The sequence below is a fragment of the Chrysemys picta genome, chromosome 10 (genome assembly GCF_011386835.1).
Source record: "Chrysemys picta bellii isolate R12L10 chromosome 10, ASM1138683v2, whole genome shotgun sequence".
Classification (NCBI taxonomy): domain Eukaryota; kingdom Metazoa; phylum Chordata; order Testudines; family Emydidae; genus Chrysemys; species Chrysemys picta.
The window spans coordinates 43555390-43581662 of NC_088800.1; the positions used below are offsets into that span (position 1 = coordinate 43555390).

The 26273-nt window shown below is 50.4% G+C and overlaps 2 protein-coding genes across 5 annotated transcripts in view; one reads left to right on the forward strand and one right to left on the reverse strand.

The window, feature by feature from the left end:
* GRAMD2A (GRAM domain containing 2A) overlaps positions 1-26273 on the reverse strand; it is a 91761-nt gene that overhangs the window by 34086 nt on the left and 31402 nt on the right. For all 4 annotated transcript variants that reach the window (XR_010590793.1, XR_010590794.1, XM_065558521.1 and 1 more), the window contains exons 2-6: positions 21583-21696; positions 20279-20336; positions 6101-6173; positions 5483-5586; positions 3752-3850 (exon numbers count right to left, since the gene is read on the reverse strand). Coding sequence is in view for 2 of the 4 variants with exons in the window: in XM_065558521.1 (XP_065414593.1) it covers positions 3752-3850; positions 5483-5586; positions 6101-6173; positions 20279-20336; positions 21583-21696 (448 nt within the window). In the remaining 2 variants the exon portion in view is untranslated. The remainder of the gene's footprint in view (positions 1-3751; positions 3851-5482; positions 5587-6100; positions 6174-20278; positions 20337-21582; positions 21697-26273) is intronic.
* LOC135973775 (uncharacterized) lies at positions 12637-15235 on the forward strand. Its single transcript, XM_065558519.1, has 2 exons — positions 12637-14014; positions 14614-15235. The coding sequence occupies exons 1-2, from the start codon at positions 13444-13446 to the stop codon at positions 15114-15116; spliced, it is 1074 nt and encodes a 357-aa protein (XP_065414591.1). The 5' UTR covers positions 12637-13443; the 3' UTR covers positions 15117-15235.

Consider the following 26273-nt stretch of genomic DNA (forward strand, 5'->3'; position numbering starts at 1 on the left):
TCCAGAACTGGACACAATACTCCAGTTGAGGCCTAATCAGTGCAGAGTAGAACGGAAGAATTACTTCTTGTGTCTTGTTTACAACACTCCTGCTAACACTTCCAGAATTATGTTTGCTTTTTTTGCACCAATGTTACACTGTTGACTTATATTTAGCTTGTGATCCACTATGAGCCCCAGATCCCTTTCCAGAATATTCCTTCCTAGGCAAGTATCAGAGGGGTAGCCGTGTTAGTCTGAATCTGTAAAAAGCAACAGAGGGTCCTGTGGCACCTTTGAGACTAACAGAAGTATTGGGAGCATAAGCTTTCGTGGGTAAGAACCTCACTTCTTCAGATGCAAGTAATGGAAATCTCCAGAGGCAGGTATATATCAGTGATGGTTTTGACACCATCAGATCAGGATTAAACAAAGACTGTGAATGGCTATCCAACGACAGAAACAGTTTCTCCTCCCTTGGTGTTCACACCTCAACTGCTAGCAGAGCACCTCACCCTCCCTGATTGAACTAACCTCGTTATCTCCACACTGATATATACCTGCCTCTGGAGATTTCCATTACTTGCATCTGAAGAAGTGAGGTTCTTACCCACGAAAGCTTATGCTCCCAGTACTTCTGTTAGTCTCAAAGGTGCCACAGGACCCTCTGTTGCTCCTTCCTAGGCAGTCATTTCCCATTTGTAATGTGTGCAACTGATTGTTCCTTCCTAAGTGGAGTACTTTGCATTTGTCTTTATTGCACTGAATATAATGTAGGAAAGGAAATGAAGAATGACTATTTCACTTGCAACTGGGGGGGATGTTAGACAGGTCAGAGCTGGGACTACAGCCAGGATGCTGGGGCTGGTCTCTCTAACTCAAGGAGAAAAGTGAGATAATTAATTAGTCAGAACCATAAGTGCCGGCTTCTAATTTTCCCCAGGGGTGCTCAACGCCACTCAGCCCCAGACCCCAACCCCCTCCTGCCCCGCTTCTCCCTGTCCCTGCTCCACCCCCATCCACCTCTTTCCCAAGGCCCCTCCCCAGCCCCACCTCTTCCCACCCTCACCCCTTCCTTATCCCGTTCTGTCCCTTTCACTGAGCACACCCATCCCCACTCCTCCCCCTCCCTCCCAGCGCCTCCTGCATACAGCTGAACAGCTGTTCTGTGGCGTGCAGGAGGCACTGGGAGGGAGGGGGAAGAGTTGATCAGCAGAGGCTGCAGGCAGGTGGAAGTGGGGAGTAAGGGGGGAGCTGGCTGCCGGTGGGTGCTATGCACCTGCAAAAAATTTTTCAGCCCTGGAACACCCACAGAGTTGGCACCTATGGTCAGAACAGTCAGGAGTCTTGGTGTTGAATTTTTCCCCAAGGCAGAAGCTCCAGCATCACAAGGCCCCAGTGTTGTGTGGGCCATTGGCAGTACTGAAGCCTCTATAGGAAGAGTTCCATCTACTCCACCATTTCCTACCATCAACAGCAGGACAGAACACTGGCCACCGCTTGTATTCTGCATGGTTACCCTCCAAGTGAGGAGCCCTGTTCCTGTGAGAGAGCAGCACATGGAAATTTACATGACCCTTTTAGAAAGCAGGGTTCTTGCAAAGTTTGCTTGACTGCATAGCAGAACAGAGCATGGAAGGGGAAAAGCATTCGGTGCGTGCACATAATCAGTGGGAAAATAAGTAAGTGACAATACCATTTTCCTCCAGAGGGCCCAACTTAAAGTCTTATTCCTCCCACTGTTAAAGATGTCACTACCAAGCTGGAATTTCCCAACAAGGGGCTGTTTTCCATACTGCTTAGCTTTGCTCTCACATTTTAGTGCCAGGAGGAGGGGTGTACAGAAGGCTGGCTGTCTCCAGAAGTTCCTTCAGCTTCATCTGTAGCAAAACTCAGAAGCTTAACACCCACTTCAAAGTGTCTGTTCTATTATAGATGTGTCCTCCTCTGCACTCCCCATCCCTTGCACAAACAGCGACTTGTTTGCTGATTAAGTGGGGATTTCATTTTTTGAAGCACACTAACATTCCAAACCAGGTTTTTGAGGCTCAGCCTCCCCTTCTCTTCCAGCTGCCATTCCCTACGGGATACCATGCCCAGGACAAGAGCATCTGCAGGCTTTACCTGATCTGTCATTCAGAAGAGAAGTGGCTGGATTTAAGCAGAAGCATTAGAGAATTCTGCTCACAAGTTCAGATGAACTGACTGAGTGCGGGAAGGTCACATGCCTCTTGATGTAATTGTTTCAGGATGCTGAGTTCACAAGACTAATACGCAGGGACTTGACAGTGTGAAAGGATTCACGACTAGAAGGGCTGGCACACGGAGTTTTTTTTTTAAAAGTTCAGATTCGACAGTTCAGCAGAAGAATCCCCATGGTTCAATAGCTCTCCATCATCCTTGCCAGTCCCCCCACCCCAAAACCAAATTTAAAAACATCAAAAGGTTTCCATTTTTCAATTCAAAACAATTGTTTGGTTTGAATTTTACTTCAAATTTGATTTTGAAAAGGTTAAACTTGAAAGCAAAATGTTCTGTTCAGCCCCCAGTATTGTTAACTGTTTGATTCAGCCACCGGACTGAAAGATCAATTATTTGCACAATTCTGCTCTCCAGTTGTGATGGTTTGGGCCTTTGGAAGACGTGGGGAAGAGCTGGCTAAAGCAGTGCTGGGGCCTAGGACATGGCGCTTGTCCCTTCAGTTCAGCAGTGTTCCAAAATCCCAGCATAGGGCTTTGGCTGCCAAGGGGCCAGCTGAGAGGAGACATTATACCAAGGGCCTCATCATCTGCGCTCTTTAATATTCCATGGGACCCTTTGCAGAAGGAGCATTAGCTAGATCTGAACAAAAAACTCACATAACACAAGACGCTAGGCATAAACCTGGATAAGACCCCCCGTTACTCTTGGGCTAATGGGGTTGGCTGGAAGCCAAGAGGAAGGTAGCCAGGTTCAGCTGGGTTTCACTTTGTGTTCGTCTCAATCACAAAACATAATTCACAGGCAGGAGAGGGGGTGCATGTGTGAACTGAAAGCAAAGATTCTCCCAGCTGTATTGTCTGCCCTCAGACCCTAGCCAAATTCCAATATGCGAATGACATTCTGCCTCCGCACGCATGCCCTGTGGTTCCAGTTGGGGATGCGAGTCTCCTCTTCGTTTCCTGGCCTAAATTGTGTAGTGTTACTGTAAGCAGTTATGGTGCCAAGTATCAGGGGGTAGCCATGTTAGTCTGGATCCACAAAAATAACGAGGAGTCCAGTGGCACTTTAAAGACTAACAGATTTATTTGGGCATAAGTTTTCATGGATAAAAAACCCCACTTCTTTTTACCCACAAAAGCTTATGCCCAAATAAATCTTAGTCTTTAAGGTGCCACCGGACTCATTGTTTTTGTAAGCAGTTAAACAGCTGCCATGCCCGACCCCAGAAGTGGCTGCACCAATTAAGGCCCATCCTTCATACCTTACTCACACCAACGCTCATTGCTTTCAATGGGTGTTTTCCCTTAAGTATGAAGTGCATGATTGGGTCCATGTTTGGTAAGCATTTGGGGATGGTCTGGAATGAGAGATGCTATGTACATTCAGGGTTATAATAATAGCTGAGTTGCCAGGTCGTCTCAGCAACACGACACAGAGCAGCTACCCATGCTCCGTCACATCACAATGGTAGCTGTGCAGGGGAGCACCCTAGGGGCCTTCTGTCGGATTAGACTCTCACATGAGACCACAGCACAGCAGCTGAGTGGAAATAAGACCCCCAATCAGTTACCTTTCTGCTAGCATTGGTGGTGATAGCCAGCCCATTGGGCAGCAGCCGGGCTGTTTTGTGCTTTTTTATCAATTGAACCGAGACCACTGGGATAACCACCTGAAATGTAAAACAAACACCAGGTAAACGCACACATATTATAGGTGGGGATCCAACAGTGAGGAACGAGAGCCACAGAAAAGCCCATGAGGGAGCTGGCAGTTCTGTGTTCCATGCAGGGACTGGAGACTATGCAGTCAATAAGGCATGGGGCCATGCAGGGTATGTTTATGCTGCAATAAAAGACCTGCGGGGGGAGAGGGGGGGAAATCTCAGTGCTCAGACCCGCAGTCCACCAGCCTGAGTCAGCCGACCAGGGCTCTGAGACTCGGTACTGTGGGTATTTCCCCCCCCCCGCCCGCCCGCAGTGTAGGCATACCCATGCTGGCCAACGAGGATTAAACATAATACAGAACAGCTGCCTGTTAATGGAGCTCTGTGCACCCAGTGCACTGAATGAGATAGGTGCTTTGGGAAAAGAACAGTATGTGATGGGCAACCTTAATTCTCACATTTCCTAACTTCTGAATGCTTGACTTTGCAACCTTAGTGATGGTTTGTTAACATAGTTCTGTGTGGAATTTCTTTAGAAATACAGTGAGCCAATCTCCATTACATGGACGTCTAATTGCATCCTGTATTTGATAGTAACCTAGGTAACAATCATTGGCTGGGGACATCTTTACATTTACTGAGCAGTATTAAGGATCACCGCACTCTATGTAGTAACCTCGGTTTGAAAAGGTTTTTAGTTTATACATTTTCAATACAATTAACACAAAAAAAGACCATTGTCCAATACCAACACAGCAGATCTTTGTCTAGGGACCTAGATAAGAGTCCCTGCATTCAAGGGCACAGTTAAAAATAAACCAGGATGTAGTTTCATAGCAGAATAACTTCACTGAAACATGCTCAACTTTGGGAGCTGACTCGCATTCCTTCTATCAGAGATCTGTTTAAATAGGAATATCCGCTGGTATAAATAATTCAGCTGCTCAGCACTGTTTTTAAAGGAAGTCAGTTCTAAAAAAAAATTTAAAAAACCCACAAAAAAAGCTACCTGTCAGCTACAGCATTAATAGTAAAATGTCAAATTACAACTCAAGCAGAGAGTTGAGAGGAAGATTCAGATCTGTTTCAGAATCCTCTAGGAGCCTTTGATCTTGAGGCACTGACAGTTTGAGCCTCTAAAAATATTTGCGGTGTGGAATTAAAAAAGCAACACAAATAAACACTATTTCTATTAAGAAGACTCAGAGGTTACTAGATCTGTAGATGGCTCTCCCAGCAATGCATGAAAACCCCCCATCCCTGCTTATGGCGGGTTGATTTTGGCACTACAGCATTATTTAACAGCTTAGGGCTGGAGGGAAAATGCATCACTGAGGAGAACATCTGGCAAAGTAACCCTTCACTGGGCGCTAGAAGTCACATCTCATCCTGCTAAGCCAGAACCTGGGCCGGGGGAAGGAATGGTGCAGGGGCTCCTGTCTAAGAGCAATAAATTCTCTCTACGAGTATGTGACAGAATGAGGTAAGGGTCCATTAGGCCCACATGGGACAGAGGTCAGTGCTAGGCAGTGACGGGGAAGGGAGATCACTGCCATTTGCTGGCGCTGGTGTTTTGGAATCAAATGTCAGGCTTCTGCTGAAGGCAAAGTGCAGTGGAGAGCAGCCGCGCGGTGTTACCTTGATGTCCTTCCCGAAGAGGTTTGCATAGAAGCAGAGCCAGTTGGGGGAGATGTAGAGCCGTCCTTGGATGAGGATGTCTCTCTGGAGCGCACAGGAGCAGACTGTAACACACACAGAGGTAGCATTGGGAGGGGAGAGGAACCCACAGACCTCAGATCCAGCCCCACAGCAAAACCCACAGAGCCCTGTGCAGATGCCATGCCTGGGGACTACAGCACGTTGCCAGACACCTGCCCTGAGATGCTGCTAGCTACAGTGCCCTGGACATCCAGACAGGGATTTTCTCCCTTCCCCCTGTCCCTCACAATTAAAGTGTGTGGCACAAGGTGGACAAACTCCCAACAGAGCCTAGGCTACGACGATCAAACTCCTCTGCTCCTGACCTCCAGCCGGGACTCGAAGACTGATCTCCAGCATGAAAAAGCTTGTGCGTTAATCCACTACAGTATATTGGGGCCTGGTGGTGTTCTGCATTTGTCACCTTCCTCAGCCTCTGGTCTCAGCCACTGTCTGGTCATCCGTGGAACGGGGAGGGCCGCTGGTCTGACACCAGTGCAACACCGAGGTTCTGTATAGAAGTCTCTCTACTCCCTCGAGACTGTCTCCACCACTCACCTTTCAAGACACTCTCCTCCGTGGGGATGTCCTTGAACAGCTTGTGGTACTGCGAGTTGTATTTATTTGGTGTCTAGAAATTAAAAAGACAGTCAGGTGGTCAGAGAAGCTACCTGGTGACCTGACTGATACACAGACAAGAAACATCCCCGTCTCCCCCTGAATGGGACCCACCCCAGATCCTCCTGCTCCAGAAGCCTGGGGCCCTGCCACTAGAGCTAAAGAAGAATTGCTGTAAGAGGTACAGGGTCTATGACACAGTGGGGCAGTTCCAATTTTATCCAGTAGAGCGCAATGGTGCACACTTACACTAGCCAGCTCCCTATAATATTTAGTTCATCTAGGAGATGACAGTCTGAACGTTCGTGCGTTGAAACAATTTGGGCACTAAGCCAACCAAGAAGCAAATGTTTGGCCCAACACTTTAGCTTCCTCCATTATTAATGAATATTATTTATTATTTGTATTTCCATAGTGCCTAGGAGACAGACCAGAACCTCATTGTGCTGGGTGCTGTGCATATACAGAACAAAAAGACGGGCCCTGCCTTAAAGAGCTGACAGTTGTAAGCTTGGTCTACATTGCAAACTTATGTTGGTATAGCTATGTTGCTCTGCCCTGAGGAGTTTACAATCTAAGTAGTGTCTTCACTAAGCACTACAGTGGCTGTATGTGTAGACAAGCCCATGCTAGAGACAAGAACTGGCTACAGAGAGACGGGGATGTACAAGGATGCAATGAGACAATGGGTAATTAATCTAAGAAAATTAAACTCTTCAGGACATACACTGAGCAATATATTTTTGGTGCCTTTTAAAGTACTATGTAACAATGGAAGCAGAATTGAAGAGCATCAGCAAAGGCGGAAAGGCGCTGGCCAGATCTCTGGATCACACAGCTGGGCCCATTAGCATCCTGGCACCACATTTATGCAATTCCCAAGTTTAAAATGGAATTATGTGCAAGTAGCTCACTGCTCTCTTAGTAAATCTGGTGCAGAGAGAAAACCTCCTGAGACTGTACAACAAAGAAGATTTTACTCCTTAGATTAAATCCCTTGAACACCCGAGAAGCAGCCTCTCAGTTTTGTCTGAACTGCATCTTACCCATGTGTCAATGTCTGTCAACCAAGCAGACTTCTCCACTGCACTGGCAGGGACAGAAATACAGAGCTGGGTGCAGCAAGATCCTGCGGGCACAATAACCCACACACAAGAGGAGTGACAGCAGGAGGATGCTACTTAGACTGTTAACTCCACAGGGCAGGGCCTGTCTTTTTGTGTTGGGTTTGTACTGAGCCAAGAATAATGGGGCCATGGTCTATCACTGGGGTCCCTAGCACCACCACAATACAAAGCAACTGCGAAACCATGTGGTAACCCAGGGGACCTTCCTCGAGGCAGATGAGCCATTTGCACAACGCCACCCTCTAGGATTTATTAAGAAGAAATAAACCGAGCCACTCGCAAGCGACTCCACCTGCCTGGCTAGGTTCTATAGCTGGCCAATGGGCTCAAAGGCAGCAGAGAAAACCAAGAATCTGCAGAAACACCTGCCCTTCATCCACTGCTAGGAGAACACACCCATCACCACCATCCCATACTGGGCCCTGGCCTACAGCTACACTGACTGACAGCAGTGGTGGAAGGAATCCAGCTGTTGTAGGAGCCACCGCAACCTGCCAGAATGATCTACCCCTGTACATCAGACATGACACGCGGCAAGAGCCAGATGCGCTGTTTGCATCAAGAGATGGTGTCTTCAGCAAGGGTCTAAGCAGGGGTTAAAGTGATAGAATGGGGGGAGCTCCCCCTTCTTTCCCTGGTGAGGTGAGCAGCACTCCCCCATGGGCTCCTTGGCAATGTAATGAAACAACAGCTCCCCCCGACTCCCCGTTTCATTCCACACTGGGACTAATATTCGTTTGTTAAGGCCAGGGGGAACCCTGCCCTCCCTCAGGCAGCCATGGGCCATCTCCTCCATCAACGGCCCCTGCTGATCTGCACTCAATCGGGCATTCGCTGGTCGAAGCAGCAGGTGTAGCACCAGCTGGAATTCCAGCAGATATGACACCCTCTGACAGAGCCTGCCACCGCAGAGACAGGCAGTGGAGCCTGAACCAGAGCCGCCCGACCTGGGAACCACCACAAAGAGCCCTTGCAAGGAGCCTGACATGCCCTGGGTTTGGCATATGATCACAGCAACATTGACCCCAGACACAAGGAAAGCTGTCCCTTTAAGAGAGCTGGGGCTCAGCATTACCTGTGCCAAGGTTAGCTCACCTCTCCAGGTGAAGGAAATGACACCAGGACAGGAGCATATGACTAGACACCAGGCCTGCTGGGGAATACAAGAGCAGCCTGAGTTCACTCAGAGAGGCGCTGCTAGTACCAGGGCCGGCGACAACTCTCTACAGCTCCCAGCCAGGCGGCCTGTGAGAGACACCTGCTAGGAGCAGGAAGCCCAGCTAGGAGGGCAGAGAACCTGGGGAGGGGGCTGTCAGCAACTGGAAAGACTTTTGAGCTAGAGGGAGGACTACATGGCTGCTGAAGAACTTGCTGGGCCTGGGGAAGGGGGTTCTGTCTGGTATTCTTTAATAATTAACCACACCCAGAAGGGGAGCAGTATTTTGAAAACACCTAATGTGGTGGCTGGTCTGAAGCGAGATTGGAAGGTAAAATGAGGTGGCAGCAGGGCCGTAAATCAGATTAGGCAAGTCCTGGCTACACACCCCCAGTGTAGTACTACTTGCAATTATGGATAGATTCTGTTTAAAAAAAACAAACCCCGCCCCACCCCCCCGCCCAAATAAAATAAATAAATAAATGCATGGTAGGTCCGTCACAGAAACAAGAAAACCATAGTCCCTGCCCCAGAGAGCTACCATGCCAAGCAAACTGCTTGCTTATTACTGTCATCTTATTATTTTCCTGTATGGTTCCCCCTCAACGGGTAGGAGGTTCCAACGGCATGCCTTCCCTGCCCCCTGCCTGTAACCCTTCTAGACACTGATGCATACTCTGAATGCTCTTCAGCTTATTTTTATAAATATTTCTGTCTCCACATAGCCAGCCCAACTGCATCAAGTCTGCAGAGGTCACATTGCTCAGCGGTCTAGGATCACGTAATGAAAACCTCCCGCAATCAAGGCCCTTCTTCTGCTGTTTATATTTTGTTTAAAATTTCCAAGGAATGTATCGGTGTTCACTGCAAACATTTGAAAAAAAAAAAAATGGTGAGAATTGGTGCCAAAAATTAAGGTCCTGGTTTTCTGCGCAAATATCAGGGTTAATACGTGGGATGAGAGGACAAAATAAAAAAGGAACCACGAGAGAGAAGTGGGCCCAGAAGCGGGAGAGGTGGAAGGAGCGAAGGCACCAGCTCCTTGCGTTGCCTCCAACACTTCCACTTCTGGGCCTACTCTAGAGGGAAAGATGGCAGCTCAGTTCCCCATCCTGGCCAGGTCAATGAGCGCCAGCTCTCCTTCCAGAGCGGGGAGCCACATCCAGGCAGTTCTGGCACTTCTTTCTGTAAGGACACAAGCACAGATGTACAGGTCCACGCGAGTGTATCTTTCATTACATTGCCTTACTCTAGCCGACAGCCTTGCATTTACACTCAATCTAATTTATTATTTACATAAAAACACCTCTACCTTAAGTAACACACTGGATTTTATTAATATAATCAGTATTTCCATGGATTTGAGTGGTTCAAACGGAGAAAAACAGGGGATGGGGGGAGAAATCGAACAGTAGCTAGAATTTCAGTAAAACACAAAACCAAGGGCAGATGCACGTGGGAATAGAGTCAAAGGTCTCTCAGCAAACTGCCGAATAGCATTCACTCGTTCTCAGCCACTATGGAGGTAGCTTCCGGGACTGTCCCATTGTTACTGGAAAGCAGAAGCAGCAAGAAAACCTGTGTGCTTACTAAGGGCTGAGCAAACACAGGCATACAATTACACTCAGCCAAATAAAGAGCGGCATTTGAGTGGGAAAGCCCATTCAAAACCAGGACTCGGTCCTGATGGAGGCCAAAGGAGAGTTAATTTTTAACAAGATCAGATGTGTTTCAGAATGAGGAATCACCCCTAATTCGTCTTTCTAAAGAGGGATTAAGGTGCAGTGGCACCAGGGAGGGTCACTCTGCAGGCAGGCTCCACCCCGGCGGTCGGGATCACATACTAAATGCAGCCCTTGGAGTCAGTTGGTGCAACCCTGCCGACTTCAACCACCTGAGACCTGCCCCGCCAGCGCTGAACTTAGCTTAGAAGAGAGGCCCCTTCTTCCATCAGAGAGGCCCCTTCTTCCTTCCTCTTCTCTCCTTGTTGTCCTGCCCTGGGCCATGCCTTCCATTACGGACCCCTTCCCTCTGCCTGCCATGTCCAGCATTCATCCGCCTTTACAAAAGTGAACAGGAAAAGCCACAGCAGTAACTCATGGCCAAGCCTGACGTTCTATTGAGCACCCAATGTGGACATGACACACACACACCTTCCTGCAGAAAGCTCCTTTCCACATACAGCCCCAGAGGTCAATCACTGCAGCATGTCAGACAACCTGCCAGGAGGTGGCAGACGCACATAATGCATCACCTGTCCCTCCCGTGGCCTTGTCAGCATTCAGCTGCGCACCATCTTTGACAAATAAGGAAGCCCAGGGCCCAGATCACAGACTGCGCTGTACCTGATCTAGACGAGAAAGTGGAGAGAAATTTGATTCATATGGTGTTAAAATGGCAATACAGCCTCACCTCAACCAGCAAAGCTTTTGGCCAGAGAATACAGAGAATAATCAACACCAGTGGTTATGAAGCTTGAACAATATACTGATGTGTCATTTTAGGACCTTTTTCCATAAGACTGAACGAAAAGGGAAGATAAAATGGTGCGATTCCAGGGCTGTGCGTGCCATGCTCCCTGCTCTGTTGGCACAAGGCTGAGATGGGCAGTTTATTACCAAACACATTTGGAGTCAGTCAACCAAAGCTGGAGCTTAAAACACATTTGCTGAGCAAAGTAGTGCTCTGAGGACCTCACTTGTCATGTATTATTTAGCAGCACTAAGGAGTCAGCTGTCAACAAACACTAATCCAGCACCAGCAGTTACAAGGCATCAATGGAAAGACAGTAGCGTTAACCTGCACACGTGTGGCCCAACATGCATCTGCCTTCCCCAGAAGAAAGCTGGCTACCCTGCAGCAGACAAAAGGCAGCTCACAGCCAGAGGATCGCTGCTGTCAGGCCACCCTGCCAGATATCCAGAATAATGAGGAAAGCACCATCAAGGAGTTAACGTACTACAACATTCCAATGCTACTTTAGGGCACTTACATCAGCACTGTGCATTTCAGCAGCTTCACTAACAAACTAACCATTCTCCACAATGCCCAAATCTGCTATTAGGTAGAGCCTATATAGTGCTGAGTGGGTGTGCCAGGAGAGTTCCCGGCTCAGCCTCCGGCTGCCTCTAAATGTATCTATCACAAGGTTCCTTCTGCCATGTGGTCTGGCAAGATCTCACGCCATGAAGATTCTGACGTGCAGTAGATAGCAGGGTACGCTTGCCATGAGCTTCCTTCGACTGGGACTGAGGCAAACTGCTAATTAGGGGATCTCTATTTTGGACTAGAGAGGCCATAATGCACCACTGGAGGGGATCTGACCCATTTCTGGCTACAACTTCTGTTCAAAAGCTCTGCTTATATAAGGAGTCCTTTACCTTTAGAGATGCTGGAGAAAGCTTGCATCCCATAGAACCCTGGCTTCACGAATCTCCTACCACATTACACTGTTACAGAACGACTCAATGCTGGCACCTTTCCCTCCAACTCCCTTCTTATCCCTTTACTTCTCCTCCCCAATCTACAGGAAAGGCGAACTGCAGAGATCACCCTCACTTGCTTTCTTTACCTGCAGTGACTTAACACCCCTGCTTGCTCTCTCAACTCCACATGCAAACCAGCCGCCTGCCCCTGTTGGCTCAGTCAGCTATTCGTATCACAGCAATGTGTCAGCTGGCATTTCTCCCCTATCAAGCAACATCTTGGTGTCAGTTACATTCACTATACACTGTGGGTTCAGACCAATAAGCAGCTTTTTAAAACTATTCTCTTTAGTATTGGGAAAGATAAGTTCAGCAAGTTATGAGGGATAGGTGGGGACCCCCCAGGCCCATGTGTTTGACCCCCACAGTGCTATGGGGTGAGCGAGAGCAGGAACCTAGGTTAGCTTGATCCAACAACTCTGCCTCTAAAGACATGGCTCAAAGTTTATCCGCATACTGTGCCAGCGACACACCATCATGTACATTTTCTAATGGGACAGGACTTGACCAAGCAGCAGTCTGAGATGCACTCTCACCAGATCTCATTGCCCTTTGAGCCAATACAATTATAAGATTTAGTACAATTTTATCACCACTTTATTTAATCAACTGATACTATACAGGCTTAAAACGGAGCACCAGGGAGAAAGGAGTTAACACCCACAGTGTGTCTACGCTGCAATAAAAGACCAGCGGCACAGGTCAGCTGACTCTGGTTTGTGCAGCTCCAGCTGTTGGGCTAAAAATCACAGTGGAGACGTTCAGCCTTGGGCTGGAGTCTGGGCTCTAAAGCCCCTCGGGGGCAGGGAGGGTCTCAAGCTCAAATGTTTACACTTCTATTTTTAGCAGCTGACCCAGGCTCAGAGTTGGTGCAGCGGGTTTTTTATTGCAGTGTAGACATACACCCAGCCATTTACCTACCACAGACCGGGCCTGGAAGAGATTAAAAGACATAAGGAGGAGCTGTGACCAACACTATGGCTTAAAACAAACTTCCTGCTCCCACTGGGATTTCCCCTACATACGAGTGTATTGCTTCCTCTTCTTGAATATGCAGAGATAACCTGCTTTGAGTGGCTAAAATGCTTAAAATGAGGCGGAGAGGCCAAAGGCGAACTACCTGTGGTCTCTGAGGCCTGGTCTACACTACGGGTTTAGGTCGACTTTAGCAGCGTTAAACCGAATTAAGCCTGGACACGTCCACACAACGAAGCCCTTTCTTTCGATTTAAAGGGTCCTTTAAACCGGTTTCTTTACACCACCTCCGACGAGGGGATTAGCGATAAAACCGGCCTTTGCGGGTCGGAATTGGGGTAGTGTGGATGGAATTCGACGTTATTGGCCTCCGGGAGCTATCCTACAGTGCTTCATTGTGACCGCTCTGGACAGCACTCTCAACTCAGATGCACTGACCAGGTAGACAGGAAAAGACCCGCGAAGGTTTGAATTTCATTTCCTGTTTGCCCAGCGTGGAGAGCACAGGTGACCACGCAGAGCTCATCAGCACAGGTAACCATGATGGAGTCCTCCCAGGATCGCAAAAGAGCTCCAGCATGGACCGAACGGGAAGTACGAGATCTGCTCGCCATATGGGGAGATGAAGCAGTGATAGCTGAACTCCGTAGCAGTAAAAGAAATGGAAAAGTATTAGAAAAGATCTCCAAGGCCATGAAGGACCGAGGCCATAACAGGGACACACAGCAGTGCCGCATGAAAATTAAGGAGCTACGGCAAGCTTACCACAAAGCCAGAGAAGCAAACGGAAGGTCCGGGGCAGAGCCGCAAACTTGCCGCTACTACGCGGAGCTGCAAACTTGCCGCTACTACGCGGAGCTGCATGCGATCCTAGGGGGTGCAGCCACCACTACCCCAACCATGTGCTATGACTCTCTCACTGGAGAAACACACAGGGAAGACGGTTCGGGGAACGAGGAAGATGACGATGGAGGTACTGTAGGTAGCTCACAGCAGCAAGGAAGCGGAGAAACCGGTTTCCCCAACAGCCAGGATATGTTTGTGACCCTGGACCTGGAACCAGTAACCCCCGAACTCACCCAAGACCCTCAGGGCACACAGGAGACCTCTGGTGAGTGTAACTTTGTAACTATTTGTAAACATTACAAAAAAAAAGCAAGCGTGTTTAATGATTACTTTGCCCTGGCAATCGCGGCCAGTACATCTACTGGAAAAGTCTGTTAACGTGTATGGGGATGGAGCGGAAATCCTCCAGGGACATCTCCAGAAAGCTCTCCTGGTTGAAATGGGGTGATTTTATTAAGGGGACATTCAGAGGCGCCCGTTCCTGCTCTTCTGACCAGAAATGTTCCCCGCTGTTAACCACGCGGTGGGGGGAGGGGTGAAGTGATCATCCCAGAGAATCGTGTGTGTGTGTGTGGGGGGGGGGTGGTTTACTTGTGTTTGTGCCGCATGTTAACCGGGAAACCGCAGCCCCCTCCTTTTACATTGAAACCCCATTTTAAATGGACAACCCAATTCATCCTTGATATGGGAAATGCGCTGCTGTTTGCAACCTTTCCCGCATGTTAAGAAGGTTAAAAAAGCCAAAACACTGTGGCCTACCATGGCTGCCTGCAAGCCGAAATATGCGACCTTGTAATGAAAGAGTGTACCCATTGTTCTCTAAAATGTGTCTTTTTTAACCACCTCTCCCTTCTCCTCCACCAGCTGCAAATGTTTCTCCTTCGCAGAGGCTCATGAACATTAGAAAGAGAAAACGTAGGACGAGGGACGATATGTTCACGGAGCTGCAGATGTCCGCCCACGCTGATAGAGCACAGCAGAATGCGTGGAGGCAGTCAATGTCGGAGATGAGAAAAGCCCAATATGAACGAGAGGAGAGGTGGCGGGCTGAATCGCGGGATGAACAGAGCAAGTGGCGGGCTAAAGACGATAGGTGGCGTCAGCTTGCAGACAGACGGCAAGAGGCAATGCTCCGTCTGCTGGAGCATCAAACTGATATGCTCGAGCGTATGGTTGAGTTGCAGGAAAGGCAGCAAGAGCAGAGACTGCCGCTACAGCCCCTGTGTAACCAACAGCCCTCCTCCCCAAGTTCCATAGCCTCCTCACCAAGACGCCCAAGAACACGGTGGGGGGGCCTCCGTCCACCCAGTCACTCCACCCCAGATGATCGCCCAAGCATCAGAAGGCTGGCCTTCAATAAGAGTTAAAGTTTTAAAATGCAGTGTGTCCTTTTCCATCCCTCCTCCCCCACCCATCCCAGGCTACCTTGGCAATTATCCCCCTACTTCTGTGAGGAACTAATAAAAAATGCATGAATGTGAAAAAACAATGACTTTATTGCCTCTGCAAGCGGGAGGGGAGGGTGGGGTGGTTGGTTTACAGGGAAGTAGAGTGAACTGGGTCGGGGGGGGGGTTTGGAGGGTTCATCAAGGAGAAACAAACAGAAGTTTCACACAGTAGCCTGGCCAGTCACAAAACTCGTTTTCAAAGCTTCTCTGATGCGTACCGCGCCCTGCTGTGCTCCTCTAACCACCCTGGTGTCTGGCTGCGCGTAATCAGCGGCCAGGCGAGTTGCCTCAACCTCCCACCCCGCCATAAATGTCTCCCCCTTACTCTCACAGATATTGTGGAGCGCACAGCAAGCAGCAATAACAATGGGGATATTCTTTTCGCTGAGGTCTGAGCGAGTCAGTAAGCTGCGCCAGCGCGCTTTTAAACATCCAAATGCACATTCCACCACCATTCGGCACTTGCTCAGCCTGTAGTTGAACAGGTCCTGACTCCTGTCCAGGCTGCCTGTGTACGGCTTCATGAGCCATGGCATTAAGGGGTAGGCTGGGTCCCCAAGGATCACGATAGGCATTTCAATATCACCAATGGTCACTTTCTGGTCCGGGAAGAAAGTCCCTTCCTCCAGCTTTCGAAACAGAGCAGAGTTCCTGAAGACGCGAGCATCATGTACCTTTCCTGGCCATCCCACGTTGATGTTGGTGAAACGTCCCTTGTGATCCACCAGGGCTTGCAGCAGCATTGAAAAGTACCCCTTGCGGTTTACGTAGTCGGTGGCTTGGTGCTCCGGTGACAAGATAGATGGAACCCATATCCCTATGGCCCCGCCACAGTTTGGGAATCCCATTTCAGCAAAACCATCCACTATTGACTGCACGTTGCCCAGAGTCACTACCCTTGCTATCACCAGGTCTTTCATTGCCCTGGCAAATTGGATTACAGCAGCCCCCACCGTAGATTTGCCCACTCCAAATTGATTCCCGACTGACCGGTAGCTGTCTGGCGTTGCAAGCTTCCACAGGGCTATCGCCACTCGCTTCTCAACTGTGAGGGCTGCTCTCATCTTGGTATTCTGGCGTTTCAGGGCAGGGGACAGCAAGTCACAAAGTTCCATGAAAGTGCCCTTACGCATGCGAAAGTTCCGCAGCCACTGGGAATCGTCCCATACCTGCAGCACGATGCGGTCCCACCAGTCTGTGCTTGTTTCCCGGGCCCAGAATCGGCGTTCCATGGCATGAACCTGCCCCAGTGACACCATGATTTCCACATTGCTGGGGCCTGTGCCTTGTGAGAGGTCTATGTCCATGTCAATTTCCTCATCACTCTCGTCGCCGCGCTGCAATCGCCTCCTCGCCTGGTCCGGGTTTCTCCTTGGCATGTCCTGGCTCTGCATATACTCCAGGACAATGCGCGTGGTGTTCATAGTGCTCATAATTGCCGCGGTGATCTGAGCGGGCTCCATGATCCCAGTGCTAGCTATGGCGCCTGGTCTGAAAAAAGGCGCGAAAGTAGTATCTGATGGACCAGGAGAAGGAGGGAGGGAGGGAGGGAGGACCAAGTGACGACATGGCGTACAGGTACAGGAACAGGGAGAAACACAAACAACTGTCACACAGAATGGTCCCCCCAAAGATTAAACTGAAAACCGTGGGCTTAGCAGGCCATTGATTTCATGGAGGAAGGGGAAGCAAATGAATACAGAACAAATCTATTTTTTACATCTTAAGCTGGCAGCCGACGGTGCAGCATGAGTGATAGCCTCTCCAGTACGATGACGATGGGTACCAATCATAATATACCATCATCTGCCAAAAGGCAAGGGGCTGCTGCTGTGTAGCAATGCAGCCCCACGTCTGCCAGACCCACGTCCGCCAGCACCCAGCATCGCCCTCGGCCTCTTCTGGGTGCTTAGCAGACAATATTGGGCAATTGGCAGAAAATAGTATATTACGACTGGTAACCATCATCATCGAAACAGTAGCATGTCTGCCCAGGTGGCCATGATTGACAGCCACACCAGTACGACGACGATGGGTACCAGTCACAATATACCATCTCCTGGCAAGGGGCTGGTGCAATGCAGCCCTACGGCTGCCAGCCCCATGGCTATCACTCATGCTACACCGTCTACCGCCAAAAGGCAGTTAGCAGCTGCTGCTGTGTAGCAATGCAGTCCCACGTCTGCCGGCACCCAGAGGACATATGGTGACGGTGAGCTCAGCTGAGCTGAGCGGGCTCCATGCTTGCCGTGGTATGTTGTCTGCACAGGTAACCCAGGTAAAAAGGCGTGAATCTATTGTCTGCTGTTGCTGTGACGAGGGGGGAGGGGCCTGACGACATGTACCCAGAACCGCCCGCGACACTGTTTTGCATCATCCGGGCATTGGGATCTCAACCCAGAATTCAAAGAAAAGGCGCGAAAGGCGCTTCTCGGCTCTATGAGCTGTGGCGCAAACGTAGTATCTGATGGACTAGGGGAAGGAGGGAGGGCGGGCCGAGTGACGACATGGCGTACAGGTACAGGGAATTAAAATCAAGAAAGGTGGCTGTGCATCAGGGAGAAACACAAACAACTGTCACACAGAATGGTCCCCCCAAAGATTAAACTGAAAACCCTGGGCTTAGCAGGCCGTTGATTTGACGGAGGGAGGGGGAAGCAAATGAATACAGAGCAAATCTATTTTTTACATCTTAAGACGACGGTGCAGCGTGACTGATAGCCCTCAGCATCTTTCTGGGTGCTTGGCAGCAAATACGGGGCGGTGTATGATGATGGTCTTCAGGCCTATTGCACGATCGGCTGCTCGGGGAAGACTCTGCTAATATGCGATGACCCGACTTGTAATAGGACGGCTAACAGTCGTAATACACCATTTACTGCCAAGAGGCAAGCCCCACGGCTGCCAGCACCCAGATCGCCGATGAAGGCTACCAGTCTACTGCACCGTCTACCGCCAAAAGGCAGTTAGCAGCTGCTGCTGTGTAGCAATGCAGTCCCACGTCTGCCGGCACCCAGAGGACATATGGTGACAGTGAGCTCAGCTGAGCTGAGCGGGCTCCATGTTGTCTGCACAGGTAACCCAGGTAACCCAGGTAAAAAGGCACGAATCTATTGTCTGCCGTTGCTGTGACGGGGGAGGGAGGGGCCTGACGACATGTACCCAGAACCGCCCGCGACACTGTTTTGCATCATCCGGGCATTGTGATCTCAACCCAGAATTCCAAGGGGCGGCGGAGACTGCGGGAACTGTGGGATAGCTGTGGGATAGCTACCCATAGTGCAATGCTCCGGAAGTCGACGCTAGCCTCGTACTGTGGACGCGGTCCGCCGACTAGAGCACCTAGAGCATTTTATTGTGTGGACACACACAATCGGCTGTATACAACCGATTTCAATAAAACCGGCTTCTATAAATTCGAACTAATTTCGTAGTGTAGACATACCCTGAGGCAATATACACAATGCCTCAATGATATCAAAGTGTCATGGTTTCTTACGAATGTCCATCTTGCTCAATAGGAGTTCTAAGTGCTGTCCAAATGCTGCGGATGTGAATAACTCATATTCTGGAGCGGATTCCCCACCTTGAGCCACAGCACAGGTATAGGACCTCCATTTGTTTGCATAGTGATGAAGTGCTACTGCAGGTATTTAGACTCATTAAGCCTACAGCAGAGTAGCTCCATTGGTAAAGATTTGTTTCCCGGTCCTACACAGACAACAGAATTACTGAAATGGCTGTATGTGTACACGTACACACACACACACACCCATACACACACACACACACACACACACACACGTACACAGTACAGGGTAAACGTATAGATCACAAACTAAATATACTGTGACTCCATGCTAACAAGTGAGCATTGTGTCAAAAAGCAGACATCACCAAGAAAGGCAGACAGCTGCATGTGAGCAGGAGACCCTGTAATTACAGGGCAGGGACTACACACAGACCCTCTGTCCAGAGGCTTTTCCCCTCAGGAGCCAGTCACACTGCTGTTTTGATAGGGGTTAGACCCCATGTTACAGTGTGATGCATATTCCATAGCTAAGTGATGGCCAGCCTAGTGATGCTTTCCATTGTACATTCCCATTAATGCAGAAATGGGTCTCTGACTCTCCGGCTCTCGTGCTCTGTAACACTGTCAATAAACACAGACTGTGCTGCAGTGAAACTGAACCGGGTGTCCGGCTGAGTGGAGGCAGCTCCCGCACTCTTGGAGAGAGGTCACGTTAATGACAGAGGCTGCAGAGGAAGGTCCACCAGCTCCAGGCACATAGACGACTGTGGTCTCTAGAAGTGGGCCGTGGTGCAATGGGCTATCCCAGGCACAGAGAGGGTTCTGTGATAGACAAGGCTGTCAGTGCACACAGACTAGCTCACAGTCTTGTTGTCAGGCTGTATTCTGCATGCCTTAGAGGAGCAGCCACTTGAATGACCTTCTAGGCCTCTAGTCCTTCCAGAGTAAGGTCAAAGGTTTCATTCTCTCCCCTCCTCATGTGCAGAAATTGGTAGTGGCAGGAAAAGGGACTGGCAGTGGAAATACATAGCCTCCTGGATTTGTAAAGGTGGAAGATACAAGCAGGCAGGGGGAGGGGGGATGAGAAGAGGACATACACCTGGGCCTGCTCATGCCAAGGGAAAGGATGCGGCGGGTGCAGCAAAAGAAGTTGTGGAGGGAGGAGATTCCCAACTGGGGCTGAGACTATGGAACCCAGGAGGTGCAGCAGATGGGAGGGTTGGGCCTCAGAGGGGCAGCAGAACCTCTAAAGACAGCATCCCCACCGCGTAGCAGGATTGGCCCCAGACCCTGCTCCCCGTACAGCGCTTGCAGAGCAATCAGCACGCCCAGAGCAGGAGTTCCTGTCCAGTGATCAGCGCTCAGCTTAAGGCACTGCAGAGCCTCTTGGTCAGTCACACAGAGGTGCCGTTGCCCAACACTGACCCAGACTGGCAACAAGACAGTAAACACTTATCTTCACATAACCACCAATCGCATGGCAGCCATCAGCTGGGAGGCTGAAGTAACAGTTCAAATGCACCACAGGCAGCGTTTCTCCCCGACTCACCGCTTCTCTGAGACATTTCTTTATTTCTTCATCCTTCAGAGCTTCATTCAGATGCAAACTGCGAGAGAGAGAGAGATCCTAGTCAAGTAAAAAGCCATCTATTGGACACCCCACCCCTCTCCCCAAAGCAGATACGACAGAAGTATACAACATAATGAATGGTGCCGAGAACGCAGCCTGGGGTGGTTAATAAGAGGGCCCTTGAAATTAAAAGTGAGGAAGTACCTAAGCAATAGGAGCTTCCTACCCTCTCAGGCCCCTGGTCCCTTACGCACACAGTATAATTAACCTGTGAAACTAGCTGCTGCAGGAGACAAACAAGTAGCTCAGGGGAACAGAATTGGACATTTATATGAGTCATCTGCAGTGACGCTAGCCAAGGTAACAGATATAATTGGTGTAAATGCTTGCATTTCAGGATATAAGCTGAACACTAGCTGGAGTCAGGTAGGAATCTTCCTCTCATGGTTCAGTAGTGGACAATTTAAGGTGTTATGCCAGGAAGCAGGTGTAAACCATCCGGCACTGGCCGCCGCCAGACAGGACACTGGAGTAGATGCGCCCTCTGTGCGATGGGATATAAATCTTTATATTCACCCCACTTTGGGGACTGCAAACTACAAGTGGCCTTGGGACCCTACCCTAGATCACAGCGAGGGACCCAGCAGCAGTTCAAGGGAATTACTTGGTATGTTTAGCATCCAACCCTTAACTGCTAATATGGGATTCTCCTGTGAAAGGCTGGCAAGAGCTTCCTACTTGCTGGGTTTCATTTCACACTCCAGGGCCAGCTGTGATTGTTGATAGAACTTGGCACACAGGGAGAAGGGCAAATATTTGGCAGGAAACACCAGGCCCAGCCTAGTTTAATAGGATTTCTCAGCCCTTCACTGATCCCCTGCAGAGCACACTGGAGTCATGCAAAAAGTGTATTTAGAAGGCCCTACTCCAGCTATGAATGTTGGGAGAAAGCTCCTTCACTGCAGCGGTCAACGCACCCAGGCCAGACAGCCCTCAAGACTTAGGCCTGGAGCTCTGTTCTCAGCACGCTGCTGCTCTGACATGCAGGAAGGTGGCTGCGTCCCTGGGAGAGGGAGAGATCAGAAGAGGTTATGTGGTCACACTGTGGGAGGTATGCTGCACAGAGGGCCAGCACATCTCAGGGGAAGCTGTTCACAACCAGTACTTAAAATAAAACCGCACCCTGTGCATGTCAGAGAACTAATTAGCTGATCACAACCAACATGGTTCCAGACTTTAATCTGTCATCAGATCCTACAAATCCAAACCATTTCAGAGCTCACCTGCCATCCAGGGCATCCAAGCTCTTCTCCTTATGAGACGCCTCCAGTTTCTCCTGGCTGTGCATGAGCTCAGAGCTCTTCAGGGAAGCTGCTTTTTCATGCACCGGCTTTGTGCTGCAGACAGACACAATAAAACAGGAAGTTTGTTAGTTCACCAGCGATGAAGGTGAGGGGCAGCAGCATTAGCTATGGCAGATAGGCCTCTAATTCTATGACTTTCAAATCCCATTGGCACAGGGAGGTTTTCAGCATTTCGAATCACTTCCATTGGCAGCCGAAGTATTTTGCTCTGCTGCATGCAGCTGCTGATGGAATTATATGCAGAAGAATTAAGGCTGCTGCCAGACCCAAGCTTTGGACTTCCTATAAGTTTGCAGCAGGCCTGTGAAATCTCTTGCCCTGTTGGCTTGCTAAAACGAATAGCAGGAGAGGGGAAAGAGCTGGAGGAAGGGAGTTGGCTGTTAGGAGAGTGTTTGAACTTGTAGAAAAGCTTATGTGGAGATGGTCTTTATAACTACAACGTGAAACAAGAGCTCCAGGCAACAGAGACCGCACCAGGTACCTTTCTCTGGAGTTCAGTGGAGACTTAACTTTTGGCTCTTATTGGAGGGAAATGACCTTTGAGAGAAATGCTATGGGCCAGCTCCCCAGCTGGTGTCAATAAGCAAGCATAGTTCCACAGAAGTCAATGAAGCTACGCTGGTTCACACCAGCTCACGCCATCTGAAGATCTAGCCTGTTTCACACATAGCTGGGTCACTTTTACAGCTCTTTTGAGACAGCCCAGCTGCTATCCAAGCTGTCAATTCACTTGGTACCAGAGGAGAGGTTGAGATTTACCCCTCCCACCACTGCCTATTTTTTAGGTTTTTTGCATTTTATTGACATGACAGAGGGGGACGAAGTACATCTGTTTGACTAGAGAACTGAGGGACACTCTGATGCAGTAAGGAGTGGCTGTGACACATACATCTCTGCTTGAATGTAAGGTTTCCTTTGGGGATGAATTTCTCACCCAGCTGCAAGCTCCTATAAATCACCCAAACCACTAGTGATACTAGCCCCATCTACTGTTCCATGTCTCCGGTCTCAGGCCGAACGCAAAGTAAAACAAACCGCTGCCTTTCCAGACACCAGAGCATCATTTCCAGCAACACCCACCCTCTGCTGTAAGCAGCAGCTACCTCCTGTTCAAGTTTCTTATCTGCTATAATCAGGCTTATCAAGCAGAAGCTTATCAAGCAGAAGTGCATAGCATGAAGCAGTTACCAAACCTAAAGCAAACACTGTCCCAGGGCTGCCCGCAGAGGGTTATCATCTGAGGCCAGAGAGAGGACACTTCCTCTTTGTAGGGCTGGATAGTGCAGTGGACTCTGGGTTCCTCGCTGTGACAAGGAAATCAACCAGACAGAGGCTAGGAAGGACCACACACACAACAGAGGAACAGCAGAAGCAGCACGGAAGCGGGTGATGAATTAAAGACACCGAGAGTGGGACTAACAAAGTGGAGCTGGGGAGGCAGCGGTTCAGGGGCAATGCTAAGGAAGGATGCTTCGTCAGGAGCCTTGTCAGGCAACTTAGATGTGTGTCTGCACCACAAAAATCCAGTTGTGATCATGGACGGTGGGTATAACAGGCCAGGGAAGGCTTGCGCTCTTTCCCCGAGGCCCCCACTGCCGCTGCCTGCACTCCTCCACTCCACCCCACAGGTCCCTGCTGCTTGCCACATCCCTCCTCCTCGGGGACAGGGGATTGAGGAGGGATGTGGAGAGCCAGCGGTTTGGCTGGGGGAGGGCCTTCAGGGGCCAGGGGGGGGGGACCAGTGGCTCAGGGGGGTTGGCAGCTTGGTCCGGCGCTGGTGGAGGGGGCGGGGGCCCTGGCGGCTCAGGATGGCGCTAGTGGGGGAGGCTGACCCAGCACTTGGGGGGCCGGTGGCTTGGCTGTGAGGGTCATCAGAGGCAGGGGGCCGGTGGCTCGGCGTGGTGCTGGGGCCGGCCTGATACTTGGGGGGGGGGGGGGGGGGGCTGGCAGATCAGCCTGATCATAGAATATCAGGGTTAGAAGGGACCTCAGGAGATCATCTAGTCCAATCCCCTGCTCAAAGCAGGACCAATCCCCAGACAGATTTTTGGCCCCGATCCCTAAATGGCCCCCTCAAGGATTGAACTCACAACCCTGGGTTTAGCAGGCCAATGCTCAAACCACTGTGCTATCCCTCTGCTCGGGGTGGGAGCGGTACATCAGGGGAGGTGGCTTGGCCCTGTGTGGCTGAGGTGGGTGGACCAGGGCTCCTCCAGTTGCAGGGGCGCCCCACCCTCAGGGCATCTCCTGTTAGGGAGGTGGGATTTTGGGGTTCTGGCATGTGGGCGGGGGCCCTTGGACAGAAGGGGCGCGGCCGGTGGGCTAGCCTCCCCAAAGCGGGGGTTCACCTGCTGCCCATGGTTGTGCTCATTAGGTCCCCGCAGGGTTTAACCATGACTGGCTGACATGACGGCAGACTAAACTTGCCCTCATCTTCACTGATGTGGTTGGCATCGCAGCAGCTAAGACAGCCGATAATTAGGGCCCTACCAAATTCACGGCCAGGAAAAACATGTCATGGACCATAAAAATCTGGTCTCCCCCTGTGAAATCTGGTCATGTGTGTGCTTTTCCCCTACACTATACAGATTTCATAGGGGAGACCAGAGTTTCTCAAATTGGGGGTCCTGACCACAGTTGCCAACTTTCATGTGGTAAATAAGCACCCCGACTTTCACAATAAGCCAAAATTCAAGCTAATCCCATTTCAAAACAAGGCCAAAACAAGCCAATCCCTAAGAACCCCAACACTCCATGTGACTAGATCCCTCCAGCGTGCAGTCTGGGACTGTGGTGGGCCCGCTGTGCACCCCTGATTCTCTTCCGCTTACCCCTTGCCTCTGCTTGCCCCCCGCACTTGCCCCTGCTTGCTGGGAGCCAATCAAAATAAAAGAAGCAACAAGCAACAAACTACAAGCCAAAAACCAGCCAACAAGCAACTCACAAGCCACTTAAGCCAAAACAAAACAAACCAAACCAAACCAACAAACCAACTCTGCGTTTTTTGTGTGGATTTGGCATGACTGGTCCTGACCCAAAAGAGGGTTGCAGGGGGGTTGTAAGGTTATTTTAGGGGGAGGTTGCGGTATTGCCACCCTTACTTCTGCTCTGCCTTCAGAGCTGGGCAGCTGGAGAGTGGCACCTGCTGACTGAGGGGCCAGCTCTGCAGGCAGCAGTGCAGAAGTAAGGGTGGCAAAACCATACCATGCCATCCTTGCTTGTGTGCTGCGGCTGGCAGCAGGTCTGCCTTCAAAGCTGGGCTTCTGGCCAGCAGCCGCCATTCTCCAGCTGCCAAGCAGCAGCACAGAAGGAGAGCAGTACCGCAACGCCCCCCGCCCACTACACACACAACCTTGAGACACCCCCCCGCCCCCCCAACTCCTTTTTGGGTCAGGACCCCTACAATTACAACACCATAAAATTTCAGATTTATGAAATCATGACAGTTATGAAATCATAGCTGAAATCATGACAGTTATGATTTTTAAAATCCCATGACTGAAATTGACCAAAATGGAGCATGAATTTGGTAGGGCCTTACCTTAGGATGATCAGATCACTACACTAAAATATTGGGACACATTGGGGTGCCATCAGCCCCACCCACAGTCCACCCCCGCTCCTCCCAGGCTCTGCCCCCACTCTGCCCCAGGTCCCACCCCCTCCCCACTCGGCCCTCCCCACCTCACCCTTCCTCATCCCCTGGCCTGCCACTGGCTTACTGTGTCCCTCCTTAGTCACCCACTCACCGCTCGCCTCCCCGCTTGCCTCTTCACCCCCCCCCCCACCACTCACCCTGACTTCCCCTCTGCCGAGTGGGAGCTGGCCCACCCCTCCGCCTCTTCCCGCCCCTGCACTGCCCTCGCTCCACCCCCATTCCACACCCCCTAAGTCCTCGCCCCTGTCCAGCCTCTTCTTCGCCTCCTCCCCTGAGTGCTAGGGTGACCAGATGAGAGGAAGAAAATATCGGGACACTGGGGGGGGGGGGGGGGTTGTCCGCCAATGGAGAAGGAAAAAAAAAACCCACCACAACTGAGTGCTGCTGGCGGAGCAAAAAAAACCCAACAAAAACAACAGTGCTGCAGGACGTCTGGTCACCCTACTGAGCGCACTGCGTCCCCGCTCCTCCCCCACTCCTTCCTGGACGGGGGGGGGAGGAGTGGGGACGCAGCACACTGGGGGTGGGGGAGAAGGAGGCGAGGAGGGGAGCTTGTTTGGCTGCAATTTTTCCCCCATGGGTGCTCCAGCCCCAGAGCACCCACGGGATCAGTGCCTCCCTCCCGCTCACCTCCTTACCTGAATATTGGGACAAATGGCGTCCCGATTGTCATTGATTGGGACGCAGGACTAAGGGTTAAATATCAGACAGTCCCGATTTTATCGGGACATCTGGTCACCCTACCTTACCTATAACATTTGGCTGCGATGGAGCTGCTCCTCCCTCTTGTGTTTGGAGGCAGCAGCACTTGCACGGAGACACCCAGGAAGCAATGTCCAGCCCCAAGATCCACTTGATTTTCAAAACAGCGCAAATGCTCACTGGGGTCGAGGCTGGATTGTCGCCATGGGAGCAGGAACACCTGGCACTGTCACCCACTGAGCAAATATTA